A 15,339-nucleotide genomic window follows, 5' to 3' on the forward strand; every position below is an offset into this window, starting at 1 on the left:
TAGATTATTGGGACCCTGGACCCTAGCCGGATGTTGGCTTGAACTTCTGGGTCACCTGTCAACCAAGCGGAAGTGACGACCCCGGAAAGAGGTTAAGCGGTGTTCCGTCGCCCCGGGCCACGGCATCAAGGGGCGGGCCTGTCAGTTGGGTGGGCGGAGCTTTGGTTATTCCCAGCCAATAGGAATTAGGGAGTGGGAGGGGGGGGGGGCCAGGGCTTCCACGCAGTGTCCAATGGTAGGCGGGGCTCTGTTGCCAGAGTAACCGGGCGTCGGCGTTTGTGCTGGAGTCTTCTTGGCTGCGGTGATACCTATTTCTTGTGCGGCGCTCGGGAAACCATGGTGAGTGCCAGGCGAGGCCGGGCGAACAGCTTCGGGGTCCTGGTGATGCAGCGTCCCCGGTCCTGGGGTGTGTGGGCACCGGGGGCGTCCCGGGCCCTTGCAACTTTGCCCCGTTGTCTCTGTGGTGCTGCGGAGGCTCTTGTAACGGAAACTTGAGGGGTGACGGGCTGAGTCGAACAGCCCGCGAGGAAGCAGCATTCCGAACAAACTTGACATGTTTGCATTCTCCCCGTCACATGTTTCGAGCTCTCGGCTCCCCCGTAGCGCGCTTCCCGGAAGAGGTTGTGCTGACTACCTCGGATCCCCCCCGGGTCTTCGTCCTCGCTCCCCTGTGTGGCGGAATGCTGTCCCGCACCCCGTCTGAGGGCCACCTGGGAAGAGCCAGTCGATTCCTTCTAGGTCTGGGCTTTTTAGCCAGAAGGCCCCCATCCCGAGATAACTTGGAGGGCTTCTGGAAAATTCACGTGCTTTAGCTTCACCCGCAGCAATTCTGAATTAATAGGAGTAGGGCTCAGGATTTGCGGGATTTTGTGTGTGTGTGTGTGTGTGTGTGTGTGTGTGTGTGTGTGTGTGTGTGAATTTTTGGTGTGTGTGTGTGGGGGGGATTTTTTGGTGTGTGTGTGTGGGGGGGATTTTTTGGTGTGTGTGTGTGTGTGTGTGTGTGTGTGTGTGTGTGTGTTTAAGCCTACAAGTGATTTTAAGTCACTTGATCTGTTTGAGAACACCAGGGTTCTACTTAATTCACGTAATGACCAGATGTTTTAAATATTTGTGAATAACGGACTGGAGGCTAGACAGGGATTGTTGTCAGGTGGATATAGCTGTGGATTTAGCAGCAGTGCCCCCTTTCCCCCACTTAGCATCCCATCTTTTTCCGTCACTACCACTTAGCGGTCCTTTTTGTTACCCCAGACTGCCCCTGCCCTTTTCCCGCAGAGCCCTAGTCAAACCTTCCCTTTGCAAACCCTGCCCTACCTGTCCGCTTTTCCTCCATCCTAAGCAGATGCCAGAGTCTGTCAATTGCTTCAATCTCCTGCCCCCCAACCTACACATTGATCTATGTTTTTATCCACCATTCAGTCTTGTGTTTCCTGTGTAGAGAAAGAGGTGTGGAAGGATAACACATCCACCTTTTCCTTAGCTCTTCCCTCCCATTCATGACAAGACTCTGCTTTTCTCTCTCTCTCTCCCTCTCTCTCTCTGTGAGATTTTAGCCTTTCCCTCTTCACTTCTCCTGGGTGTCAAAATCGTGTTTTTTTGTTTGTTTTTTACAGAGACAGAGAGTCAGAGGGATAGACAGGGATAGACAGACAGGAACGGAGTGATGAGAAGCATCAATCATTAGTTTTTCGTTGCACATTGGGACACCTTGGTTGTTCATTGATTGCTTTCTTATATGTGCCTTGACCGCGGGCCTTCAGCAGACGGAGTAACCCCTTGCTTGAGCCAGCGACCTTGGGTCCAAGCTGGTGATCTTTTGCTCAAACCAGATGAGCCCGTGCTCAAACTGGTGACCTCGGGGTCTCGAACCTGGGTCCTCGGCATCCCAGTCCAACACTCTATCCGCTGCGCCACCGCCTGGTCAGGCCAAAATCGTGTATTTTAAGAAAAATGAAATAAAACAAAAACACAGCCTCTGTCTGGTGTTTCTTGAAAGCAGAGTGTTTTCACTTGCTTCTCCCTCTTTCCTCTCATCCTCTATATTCTGTTATCTGACTTCCTCTCTGAATGCTGTAATGGAGTTTCTCCTGCTTAAGTTTCTAATGCGCTTGTAAGTGCTAAATCAAATGATTACTTCTCAAAACTTATTTTAGGCTCTCTGTAACAATCAGTATTTATGTTTATTTTTATTTTCCCTTCTGGTTTTGTCTGCTTTTCAAAATGCCATTGTCCAAGACTCACACCTTTATTAATTTCACTTCTTGGTCTCTATGTTTTCCTTGGGGTGCTCATGCGTGTGTGTGCGTGTGCACACACAGACATACTCACACACACACACGACATGAGTTATCCTAGTTCCTAAGCTTTCATTCCTTGAATTTCAGTTTTCATTCCAGACCTGCTAAACTCTAACCTAGTTGTGTCCTGGACATCTCTACCTGGTAACCACAAAGAGCTCTCAAACTCGATGTGACCAAAACTGGACTTACTGTCTTTCTACCGGGTTTCTCTTCTCTCCCTGAGTTAATGAGTGATACCATTGTGTTATACCCTAAACCAGATAGCAGAGTGACCCTGCATTCCTTCTCTCCTGTGTCTCCGTATCCACTCGGTCAGTAAATCCTGTTTAGTTTAAGATCTCCTCATTTCTTGCCTAGGACTGTTGTAATGGCGTCTTTAACAGTCTGGCCTGACAGTTTCCCAGTCCACTATTTTCTTTGCCATGAGAAGGAATTCTCTAGAACCCAAATCTGTTGATGTTACCATTCCCTACCGTATAAAATTCGAAGTTTCTGGGCTGGCACACCAGGCCTGCCATGACCCAGGACTTTCCTGCCTGCCTGCTCTCATGCTTCTCCCTTCCTGGACATGCCTTTTAGCCCCTTGCTTCTCATTGAACAGACCAGGAAACTTCAGATTGGCAGTGAGCTTGTTCCCTCTACTTTTCATATGTGATTCCTTCTACACATCATACGCTTACCCACTGTTTGCCTGCCAAACTCCTGGCAGTCCTCCCAGACCCTGATGAGGCATCTCTTCTCCTGTGATGCCTCACTTACCTACTGAATGAAGTCGACACTTTATTCTTTTCTGTTACTGCTGTACGTAGTACACATCTCTGTCATTGTACATACCAATTCGGTTGAAATTATTTGTGTATAGATTTGTCACCCTTGCTAAACTGTGAACTATTAGAGGGCTAGATCTTTTGTTCACTACTTTTGCTTAGACCATGTTAGGCACTCAGTTATTTGCTGAATGATTAAAAATAAGAAGAAATAATGTGGCAAGTGATCTGAGAGGGTACAAAGTACTTGGGGGACACTAGAGGATGTCTTCTTCCCTTCTTGGTCAGAAAAGCCATCTTAAAGCAAGTGGAATTAAATTTCAATAGCTAAAATTCAGTGGCCTATGCAATGGCATAGGGAGGTGGAAAGGGACGTTTTCAGAGTACTTTGTCTTTGTGCCTGCTTTACATTTTGTCATTGAGACTTCCCAACAACACGAAGAGCAATGAACTCCTCCCCCAACCCTCTGCCTTGGCTGAAGTTGTGTATGTGGCTTCTTCAAATTGGGTGGTCAGTGAAGGCCTTTCAGAGGAAGTGACTTTTATCTTGACACCTGAATGATGACGTGCAGTGACCTGGGGGAAGTTTTCAGACAGCACTAACAACAGGATCAGAGACCCTGAGGCAGCGTATTTTAGGAACTGACCTGTGATTTAATGTAAAAATGAACAGGAGTTAGGTGATGGCAGCCTATGGAAGCATTGTAGGGACCAGAGTAAGATGTGATTAAGGAGGCAGGCAGGGGCCAGACCACCCATGTTTCTCAGATCATGGGTTCTAACCTATTACTCCATCATGAAATTAATGTGTGGTGTGTAGCCAGCATTAAGAAAGAAGACAACATAAAACAGATACCGTATTCATTGCATACAGTACGGGTAACTTGGATGAAACATTGTGTGTACTGGGCTCTGATGTATTGAATAAATTGAAATAAAACATTTCACGCTGTGTGTCATGAAAGACAAAGTTCAAGGTATAAGTGTGCTTTGAAGAAGATACACTTTAAAAGGCAAAACGGTTGAATTCTCAAGGCATGCATGTTTTTTATTCCTCCTTGGGCCTAGTGACAATTTTTGTTGTGTGTGGCAGGAAAAACTCTGAAATTATTGAAAACCTGAAATTGACTGGAGGAGAATGCTCAAGTTTCTCTTGCATAGCACTCTCTTCCATTCAGATGTTGTCAGCCCTTTATGAGAACGAATAGGACTTTGGAAAAAGAGAGAGGACCAGTGCCTCTCCGGTGTTCAATCTAGTCACCGGCATTTGTGTTGGATCAAAGGCCGATGGTCTCTCTATAGGTGGCTGAGGATGGAAGTGTTTTGCTCTGCTGGCGTGGCTCCCTGATCACTGCGGTTAAAATTTCTGGTCAGCTTCCGTCTGCTTCTGGTTGGTTACAGTCAGATCTTTTGGCACCAGGGTTAGGTTCTGCCTACAAATTCTTTTCTTTTGATTTTTTTTTATTCATTTTAGAAAGGAGAGGGAGAGACAGAGAGAGAGGAGAGACAGAGAGAGAGAAGGGGGGGAGGAGCTGGAAGCATCAACTCCCATATGTGCCTTGACCAGGCAGGCCCAGGGTTTCGAACCGGCGACCTCAGCATTTCCAGGTCGACGCTTTATCCACTGCGCCACCACAGGTCAGGCTGCCTACAAATTCTTGAACCATCTTTATCTGAAGTTTGGTACATCTCACATGCATGGTGTTTAAGATAAAGACTATACTAGAGTTGTCCATTTGTTTACTTTGATGTGTAAAGAGAACAGAGAAGATTATTCCAAGATTCTTGTGACTAATAAAGTGAGATGAATGTTATCTATCTTCTAAAACAGAGCATTATTCGAATACTGTTATCTAAGATGAACTGCTCATCCAACTAAACTCTTGAAAGATTATCAACTACATTCCACAAGCATTAGACTAAACAAATGTCTCCAAGTTGTTGTTTTAACTCTTCAAAAAGAGTTTTGTGATTGCTAAATAGAGAACAGGGTTTTATTCCATGAAATGTGTTTCAGGCTCCAGCTTTATTAAGTTTCTCCTAAATAGGTTTACTCTTTGTTTTTGGCATGCGCATCTTATCCATCCAGAATTCCTTCTGCTACCTGAACTGATCACTTGCTGTTCCAAAGCCCCCGGCAGGATATCATGTGCAGTAACTAAGTCAGAAAGAGTAGAGCCTAAATTAGAAAGCAGAAACATTAAAGAGTATTTTTACATATATTTTATTTCCAGTGCAGTCTGTGACATTCTTCCTTAGCCAGGGACCAGTAGTACTTGCAAAACTAAACAGCAAATGGTTAATATAATGCCTTAGTTTTCTTCATATGGAACTCTTTGTCTTTTTTTCTGCCTTCCCCCCTCCCCCCATACTTTCTTTTTTTATCAACTGCTTTTGAGATATAGTTGACATATAACATTGTGTAACTTCAAGATGTAGAAAGGGTTGATTCAATACACTTGGTATTAAGAAGTGATCATCACTGGAGCATTAGCTAAGACCTCCATCATGTCTCAGACTGTTTTGTGTGTGTTGGACCGTTTAAGATCTACAGTCTTGGAACAGTCTAAACTACTTCACTTTCAAAAGCTGTTGACATTTTAAGACTTTCTGTTAATTAGATGTGAGAAATTATAGCTATTAGACCAGGGGTCCCCAAACTTTTTACACAGGAGGCCAGTTCACTGTCCCTCAGACCGGACTAAAGAAAAAACTATGAACAAATCCCTATGCACACTGCACATATCTTATTTTAAAGTAAAAAAACCAAAATGAGAACAAATACAATTTTTAAAATAAAGAACAAGTAAATTTAAATCAACAAACTGACCAGTATTTCAATGGGAACTATGGGCCTGCTTTTGGCTAATGAGATGGTCAATGTCTGGTTCCATATTTGTCACTGCTAGTCATAACAAGTGATATGATGTGCTTCCAGAGCTGTGTGTCCTGCGTCACCGGAAGTAGTACTATACATGAGTGACGCAGCGCTTTGCTTTGCGGCGCTGCCACATACAGTACTCTAGGAGCACAGGATGCAGATGCTCAGGGGGCCGCAGTTTGGGGACCCCTGTATTAGACTGTACTACTCAACCAAGTTGATTTTCAACACTAGGCATATTGCCTCATTAAGTTGGTATGGTTTATTTCTCCTGAGTCATCTTTTTTTTTTTTTTTTTTTGGTATTTTTGTACTTTTTCCAAAGTGAGAAGCTGGGAGAGGGCGACAGACAGACTCCTGCATGTGCCCGACCAGGATCCACCCGGCATGCCCACTAGGGGCGATGTTCTGCCCATCTGGGGCGTTGTTCTGTTGCTACTGGAGCCATTCTAGTGCCTGAGGCAAAGGCCACAGAGCCATCCTCAGTGCCTGGGCCGGGCCAACTTTGCTCCAATGGAGCCTTGGCTGTGGGAGAGGAAGAGAGAGACAGAGAGGAAGGAGAGGGGGAAGGGTGGAGAAGCAGATGGGCGCTTCTCCTATATGCCCTGGCGGCGAATTGAACCCGGGACTTCCACACGCCGGGCTGATGTTGTACTGCTGAGCCAGCTGGCCAGGGCCTCTCCTGACTGTGCCTTCTTCATAGTGCTTTCATTTTAAAAACGTATTTTCATATACATGCAAATGGCTCTAGATCGTTGGATATATGTAAATTTAAATTTCATCCTGTTTCTTATAGTTCTTAGACAAGTTATATATATGTAATAAATGCATTTTATATAGGACAGATAAATTATACTGTAAATGAACATGTAACATATACTATATATAAAACTCATGTATATATTTATATTTATATCTATATCAAATATTTAACCTACTCTGTTGTATAACTAGTCATTTTTAGACATTGGAAAATATAGAGGTAAAAAGTTAAATTCATCTGAAATATCACTGAGTATATACAATCACTATTAATATTTTTGTATAATATCCCCATCACACATACCTACATGTACACATATATATACACATACATGTATGTATCTTTTATTTATTTATTTATTCATTCATTCATTCATTCTTTATTCAGTGAGTGGAGGGGAGGCAGAGACCGACTCCTGCATGCACGCTGACGGGGATCCACCCGGAAAGCCCACTAGGGGGCGATGCTCTGCCCATGCGAGCAGCTGCTCCATTGCTTAACCGAGCTCTTCCTAGCACCTGAGGCAGAGGCCAAGGAGCCATCCTCAGCGCCAGGGCCAACTTTGCTTCAGTGGAGCCTTGGCTGCGGGAGAGGAAGAGAGAGAGAGAGAGAGAAAGGAGAGATTGAAGGAGGAAGAAGCAGATGGGCACTTCTCCTATGTGCCCTGGCCTGGAATGGAACCCAGAACATACACACTCCTGGCCAATACTCTACCACTGAGCCAACTGGCCAGAGCCCATGTATGTATGTATCTTTTAAAATATGCTTCTATTGTATACATTGTTTACAGACCTGTTTTTTTTTTCATGTACTGTATGTTACACATTGTTTCAGATCAGTTTAAAGAACTATATTTTACGGGTTCGATTCCCGGCCAGGGCACACAGGAGAAGCACCCATTTGCTTCTCCACCCCTCCGCCGTGCTTTCCTCTCTGTCTCTCTCTTCCCCTCCCGCAGCCAAGGCTCCATTGGAGCAAAGATGGCCCGGGCGCTGGGGATGGCTCTGTGGCCTCTGCCTCAGGCGCTAGAGTGGCTCTGGTCGCAACATGGCGACACCCAGGATGGGCAGAGCATCGCCCCCTGGTGGGCAGAGCGTCGCCCCTGGTGGGCGTGCCGGGTGGATCCTGGTTGGGCGCATGCGGGAGTCTGTCTGACTGTCTCTCCCTGTTTCCAGCTTCAGAAAAAAAAAAAAGAAAAAAAAAAAAGAACTATATTTTATTCTTTTATTTGCTCTAATTTAACCAATCCATTTATTAATTTGGTCTTTTAACACCATAGTTAGCATATTTTTGCAGATACATTTTTACACAAATCCATAATTATTCCCTTAGAATAAATCAGAAATGGAATAACTGGGTGAGCAGTCATGTGCGTTCCTAAGGCCTTGTGACGTGCAGAAACGCCTGGCCGGTTTGTACTCTGCTGGCCGTGGGCCACTGTGCCTGTTTCTCCCAAGCCCTAACCTGGCATTTCCATACATTCCACACATTCATCAAGATTTGAACTTTTACTTAAAATTGTACCTTCCTTACCCAGGAGAAAGAGTATCACTTACTATGTTCTATAGATCCACTGTTAATACTTACCTGTAATTATTATTTCACATCTCTTATACATTGTTAAAACTCAGAATTTATTGCCTGTATATTATACAGAGAAGAGGGAGGAAACCTTTCCTCCCTCTATTCACAGGCGGTGTCTGGCCCACTCCGTCAGCCTGTTGTGGTACAGTGGAGCTGGTGTAGAGCTAGACATCTTGTTTCCAGTCCTCATGCAGTCTTGGCTTCAGCACTTACTTATTCTGTGACATATAATCTTTCTGGGCAGCTGTTTTCTCATTCATAAAATCAGAATAATAATTTCTGTTCAGAGTACCTTAAAGCATTTTTGTGAGGATCGCAGGACATAATGTATATGAAAGAAATCTATAAACTAGAATGTGCTGCACATATGAAATGCTTTGTTTTCATATTCACCAGAATGCTGCCCAGTGAGAAAAGAGTTGGGGAAAATGGAAGGATATTTAATTTCTAAAACAAGTTTTAGGAATAAATATTTGAAGTTAGTGGTGTTATTGTCCGATTTCGTGGTTATTTACATTTTACTTTTGTATATTAAATTTCTTCTCTTTCAGTTTCTATTATAGTTCATTTTCTTGATGGAAACAGTAAAGGTCAGGGGAAAGGGAGAGGAGGAGAGAGAAGGCAGGAATAGTTCCTGAGACCTAAGCATGTCTGATAATGTATTTAGCAACGATTATTTCTGAGCTCCATAAATTCTACTCAGCTTAAATGGATTAGCTGGGAGTCTTGAAATTTTATTATTCAGTGATTTGATTGTGAAAGTACAATGAGCCCATTCAGGCCTATCTGGTTCTTGCTACCCAGGCTGAGAAATATGGCTTTGGGAACAAGGGAAATTCCTCCATCTAGTGGCAAGTACACATCTATCATTTATGTTAAGTCTTCTGGCTCTTTAAGAAATTTATTGAATTTTACTGCATGTAACCAAATCTCTGAAAGGTGAATATTAGTATATTTTAGGTGTCTCAATATTTTTTATAATTGATTTAAAATGCTATATCCAAAGGGAAAATGGCTCCTATAATTATATCATCACTTTTTGCCCAGCCTTTCCATTTAAAATCTAGTAATGGTCTTGAGATTTTATCTTGCCTCTCAATACACACAGAGGTTGAGGCACATCTCTAGAACATATTTAGAACCAAAATTAGTTTACAAAGCACTTACATAGAAACGGGCAGAGCTTTTTGTTCTCATTCTTCTGTCCTACTAATGGGTTCTTGCTGCATGCCATATATCTGAGATACGTAGATGAGTAAGACAAGCTTTCTCTCTTAGGGAGCTCATGATCTTGGGGGACAAGAGAAGGGGGAGGAAGAGAGAAACACTATATACTTGATACTGACTTAGGGAAATCCAGTATTCTTATTCCTAAAATGAACATGATAATACCACCGGCTCTCTTGTAGGAGTGTTGTTATGATTAAGTGCGAGGAGGTGCTTCGCACATTTATACAATGTTGTTGTTATCATTGCTGCTGCTGTTATTGGCAGGTGTTACAACCTACCTACTATGGGAACAGAGAGGAGAGATGAATCACTGTGTGGGAGTGTTAATTAAAAACAACATCAGTTAACCTTAAAGCTTTTTTGTGTGTGTGTTATTTTTCATTCCCTGAGTTTCAGGTTTTCTTTAACTTGTGAATATGTATAAATCCAAAATTAAAGTTATACATATGAATGTTAACATCGATTCCTTACATTTTCCAGAAGGCATTGGAAAACAGGTTCTCTGGTTCATTGTTCAAGATACAGCCTAGTGCCTTGTACAGTTAAGTGCTTAACAAGTACCCCCTTCCCTTTCTTTTCTTTCTTTTCCTTTTTATGCATTTTTAGAGAGGAGAGAGAGAGGGAGAGAGAGAGAGACAGAGAGAGAAGGGGGGAGGAGCTGGAGGCATCAACTCCCATATGTGCCTTGACCAGGCAAGCCCAGGGTTTCGAACCGGCGACCTCAGCATTTCCAGGTCGACACGTTATCCTCTGCGCCACCACAGGTCAGGCCCCCTTTCCTTTCTTTTAAACGTTTTGCTTATCAACTCAGATGTCCCTTTTGCTGCATTGTGGGTGGGCACAAGACATACACATTTGGTGACTGTTTTGAAGTACAAAAGGTATTTTCTATTAATAGAATTTTTTTTCTATTAATAGAATTTTAAAGCGTGTCCTTATTGGTTTAATATTTTGAGATACATATTTTTATAAGTTTTCAACATCTTTTTACATGCTCTTCAGCCACACTTTTCCACTTGCCTGAAATGCGCCTTCTCTTATCCCTTGCTCAAAGGACACCTGGTCAGAGAGGACCTCCTTGCCCACCCTGTCTAGAGCAGCACCCCAGCCCTCAGTTTCGCCCCTTCTTTCTTTCTTTTTCTTTTTTTTTTTTGTATTTTTCTGAAGCTGGAAATGGGGAGAGACAGTCAGACAGACTCCCGCACCTGCCCGACCGGGATCCACCCGTCACGCCCACCAGGGGCAACACTCTGCCCACCAGGGGGCGTCGCTCTGCCGTGACCAGAGCCACTCTAGCGCCTGGGGCAGAGGCCAAGGAGCCATCCCCGGCGCCCGGGCCATCTTTGCTCCAATGGAGCCTTGGCTGCGGGAGGGGAAGAGAGAGACAGAGAGGAAGGAGGGGGGGTGGAGGGTGGAGAAGCAAATGGGCGCTTCTCCTATGTGCCCTGGCCGGGAATTGAACCCGGGTCCCCCGCATGCCAGGCCGACGCTCTACCGCTGAGCCAACCGGCCAGGGCAGTTTCGCCCCTTCTTAACCCCCGTCTTTCGCTCTAGCACCTGACAGGCATTGCACAGCTGCAGTTTTAATGATCATGTCTGATATTTACGTAACATTTTCCTTTCTTAATGCATTGAAGAGTCTTAATTCTTGGTGCCTTGTAGAGATAGGCGTGCATGCACACGTGGAGAAGGGAGCCCGGTGTCCACAGAGAAGAGAGGTACAGCCTTCAGGGGGGAGGAGGAATGCCCTGGGAAGGCAGTGCTGGTGGACACTGGGGTCCATCCGCTTTTCAGACACACACGTCGCGTCAACAGTTGACCTCAGACCTGCCTTCTGGCTTTTCTGGTGAGGGCTCGGCCATGCGCTGAGGGCCGTGAGCTCCCGGAGGGCAGGGGTCATTTCTCATGGTCCTTTGCATCTCCAGGCCTGGCCCATGGAGGCCCTTAGTAATGGATTGCTAATGGATTGTCTGAATTAATACCAAGAGCTGTCAGGAGACCGTTCCTGTGTGTTACAGCTCAATTCTTATTTGCACAAATGCATCTGTAATCTTAAAGACAGGATTTGGCTCAGAAGAGAATTAAATTTGGAGAATTTGCAAGGGTAAGGAAATGACATTAATCCAAGGGTTAAAAAAATTCTTTTACATGCACACATATTAAACCTAATTTTTTTGTCATCAAGCTATTCTTGAGCCCTGGCCGGTTGGCTCCGCGGTAGAGCGTCAGCCTAGCGTGCGGAGGACCCGGGTTCGATTCCCGGCCAGGGCACACAGGAGAAGCGCCCATTTGCTTCTCCACCCCTCCGCCGCACTTTCCTCTCTGTCTCTCTCTTCCCCTCCCGCAGCCAAGGCTCCATTGGAGCAAAGATGGCCCGGGCGCTGGGGATGGCTCTATGGCCTCTGCCTCAGGCACTAGAGTGGCTCTGGTCGCAACATGGCGACGCCCAGGATGGGCAGAGCATCACCCCCTGGTGGGCAGAGCGTTGCCCGTGGTGGGCGTGCTGGGTGGATCCCGGTCGGGCGCATGCGGGAGTCTGTCTGACTGTCTCTCCCTGTTTCCAAGCTTCAGAAAAATGAAAAAAGAAAAAAAAAAAAAAAGATATTCTTGAAATAGTTTAACAGGATTTAAAAAAATCATTTTTTAAAATTGTTTAATACCTTGCTGTGCAGTTTATTAGATGTTAGAAAGCAGGTGAAGTGCCCTCGTCTTCCATTGGAGCAGCTGTTTGAACCTGATAATTCCTTCAGTGGCTAAAAAATCCACTTTAAATCTTACCTGGGGATTTCTTTATTGTCGTTGGTGGAGGTTTAAAAATACTCAAATTAGGCCCTTTTTTATACAAAGAATTAGAAATGAAATTGACTTATAAATCAGGATGGAAAATCTATTTTTATCAATAGTTAATATTGATAATTTTATTGACTGCTGACTTTATATTAAGTTCTTTTCAGAGAATTAAACAGTCTCAGTTCAAACAAACAAAAAAAACACACCCAAATTTATGCTGCTAGTGACGGCCTGGATTTGAACCTGTTTAGCCTGGCTTGTGCTCTTCCTAATCGACTGCAATTTGGGGCAAGATATTTTATTTTTTATAGGTAAATTTCTTCATTTTTTTATTTTTTCTTTTTTTTTTCATTTTTCTGAAGCTGGAAACAGGGAGAGACAGTCAGACAGACTCCCGCATGCGCCCGACCGGGATCCACCCGGCACGCCCACCAGGGGCAAAGCTCTGCCCACCAGGGGGCGATGCTCTGCCCATCCTGGGCGTTGCCATGTTGCGACCAGAGCCACTCTAGCGCCTGAGGCAGAGGCCACGGAGCCATCCCCAGTGCCCGGGCCATCTTTGCTCCAGTGGAGCCTTGGCTGCGGGAGGGGAAGAGAGAGACAGAGAGGAAAGCGCGGCGGAGGGGTGGAGAAGCAAATGGGCGCTTCTCCTGTGTGCCCTGGCCAGGAATCGAACCCAGGTCCTCCGCACGCTAGGCCAATGCTCTACCGCTGAGCCAACCGGCCAGGGCTAATTTCTTCTTTTTTGTGTGTGGCTACAGACAGAAGTAAAGACTTTGCTTCCTTTTTGAAAACCGAATCTCTAAAGCATATGAGCAATACAGATTTTCTTCAAAAGTCATAACTTATATTTTGATACCAAATTAGGGCTTCTGCAAAATTATTGTGATTTAATGTATAATTGCAGGACTAAAATTGTGGGGTGTTGGTAAAATGGCTGAGGCCCGGATGTGTGGAAATTCACAGTGAACACTAGGTGGCACTCTTCCATCATTGGACACATTCTCTCAGGAAAGAGGTCCTGTATGGATTGGATTAGTCGCTTCTCCTTTTAATCACATTGATGTGGCATAGGAACGCCGTTCACCTAGAAACCACAGAGGACACAGTATCACCGATTATTTTCAAGCCAAAGACACACACTTTTCCCTTTTGCAAATTAGAAAACCAAAGGCTAAATGATGAGAAGAATGCCCTCTTTAGGGATTATGAAATGTCTTCTTGACAATCTTTTCCTCAATCAACATATCCTTTATCTTATTTAAAGAAAGCCCTCAAACAGTAAACTGCTTAAGTAAAATAACCCATAAGTCAAGTGGGATAAGAGAGGCAAATGTATTCCAAAAGGTGGACAAGATTTTCCTCGTTCGCAGCTCCTCAGATACTGTCTGCAAGTCAGTCCTTCTAGCCCTGCCGATGTAGTCCCGGCCCCACTGCTTTTTCAGAGGTCCGTTCATGCTGAGAGCCACTTGAGTCTGCGTCGCTTAAGGTGCACATGGTATTTTCTCCAAGGACCGATAACTCAGAAACACTCAGACTCCGTGCTTTTCTCACCGATTTTATACAACATTGTAACGGAGGCTCTAGCAGCTGCCATCAGGCAGGGGAGAGAGAGAGAAGCCTCAGGTTGGCTACAAAGAAGTAAAATTCCCTTTATTCACAGATGATGTGACTTTAAATGTAGAAAATTTGAAGGAATCTACAAAAAAAAAGCATAACTAATGTTCAGCAAGGTTGTAGACTATATCAGATAGAAAGGTCAATTGTATTTCTGTATACAATGAACAATTTGAAAAGGAAATTAAGAAATCATTCCATTCACAGCGGCAGCCACAGAACAAATACTTAGGAATATTTTTAGCAGACGTGCAAGACTTCCACTGAAAACGACAAGGCATAGCTGTGTAAAATTGAAGCTGTCAGCGAATGGAGGCCTATCACGTTCACGGGGCGGCAGAATAAATATTGTGAAGGTAGCAGTTCTCTCTTGAGTGGTAACACACTCAGTGCAGTGCCTGTCAAAATCCCAGCAGATATTTTTGCAGAAATTGAGAAGCTGATCCTGAAAGGGATATGGAAACGTTAAGGACCCAGAACAGCCAAGATCGTTTGGAAAAAGGACAAACCTGGAGGACTTACATTTGTTGTTTCAAAACTTCCAAGAAAAGTACAGTAATCAAGACAGAGTAGTGCTGGCACAGGGCAGGTGGTCGCTTCTCCTGTGTGCCCTGACTGGGAATCAAATCCTGGATATCCATACACTGGGCCAATGCTCTACCACTGAACAACCCAGCCAAGGCTGCATTTTTCATTTTTTAAATAGCATTTAGCAGCATTAGGTTGAAAGTGCATGCCAGAGCTTCATCGAGGTCTCCTCCATGTTCTTATGCCAAACCCCCTGTGTCTAAGGGCCTGTGAGCTCAGGCCCGCTGCTCCCAGTGAGGATCAGTGACACCTGGTTTCCCAAGAACAAACTTCACATTGCCTGGAGCACTGTGAGGACAGAGTGGGCACACAGGAGAAGCGACCACCTGCCCTGTGCCAGCACTACTCTGTCTTGATTACTGTACTTGTCTTGGAGAGCGGTTAAGAGCTGGGGAAACACCTCAGTTTTGTTCCATTTACTGTGGCATTGACTTTTTTTTCTGTTAAAGACCAACAATGATATCTTTGACTTTTGCAACATTATCTCAAGTGACTTTAAAAAAAAAAAAAAAGAAAAGGAAAATACCATCTTGGAAATATGTGGACTCCTCATATTGAATATCATATTTTCACAAAGGAAGAAAACATTTGTCCTTAAACTGTAATTTTCTTAAAAAGATAAAAGTGATTGTAACAGTTTTACTTAGTTTATAATGAGTTTAAGTGGAGTGGAATAATGAACTAATTTTAATAATTTACCTGCCTTTTCCTCCTAATGTAATACGCTTGCCAGACTGCGAATGAGAAATGCTAAGCTGGAACGCTACACGAAGCCCTTTTCCCTGGAGCTCACCTTCTGTTTGCCTTTCAAGGTGGACTC

The 15,339-nt window shown here is 44.3% G+C and overlaps 1 protein-coding gene across 2 annotated transcripts in view; it reads left to right on the plus strand.

Moving 5' to 3' along the window:
* Window positions 1–244: 244 nt before the first annotated feature.
* Window positions 245–15,339, plus strand: part of NME7 (NME/NM23 family member 7) — a 139,060-nt gene continuing 123,965 nt past the window's right edge. Inside the window, exon 1 of one of the 2 annotated variants that reach the window (XM_066371438.1) lies at window positions 245–339. In XM_066371438.1, coding sequence (XP_066227535.1) covers window positions 337–339 — 3 coding nt within the window. In that variant the 5' untranslated portion in view covers window positions 245–336. The remainder of the gene's footprint in view (window positions 340–15,339) is intronic. The other variant, XM_066371441.1, reaches the window with a different exon arrangement.

Source organism: Saccopteryx leptura, chromosome 2 (genome assembly GCF_036850995.1).
Source record: "Saccopteryx leptura isolate mSacLep1 chromosome 2, mSacLep1_pri_phased_curated, whole genome shotgun sequence".
NCBI lineage: Eukaryota > Metazoa > Chordata > Mammalia > Chiroptera > Emballonuridae > Saccopteryx > Saccopteryx leptura.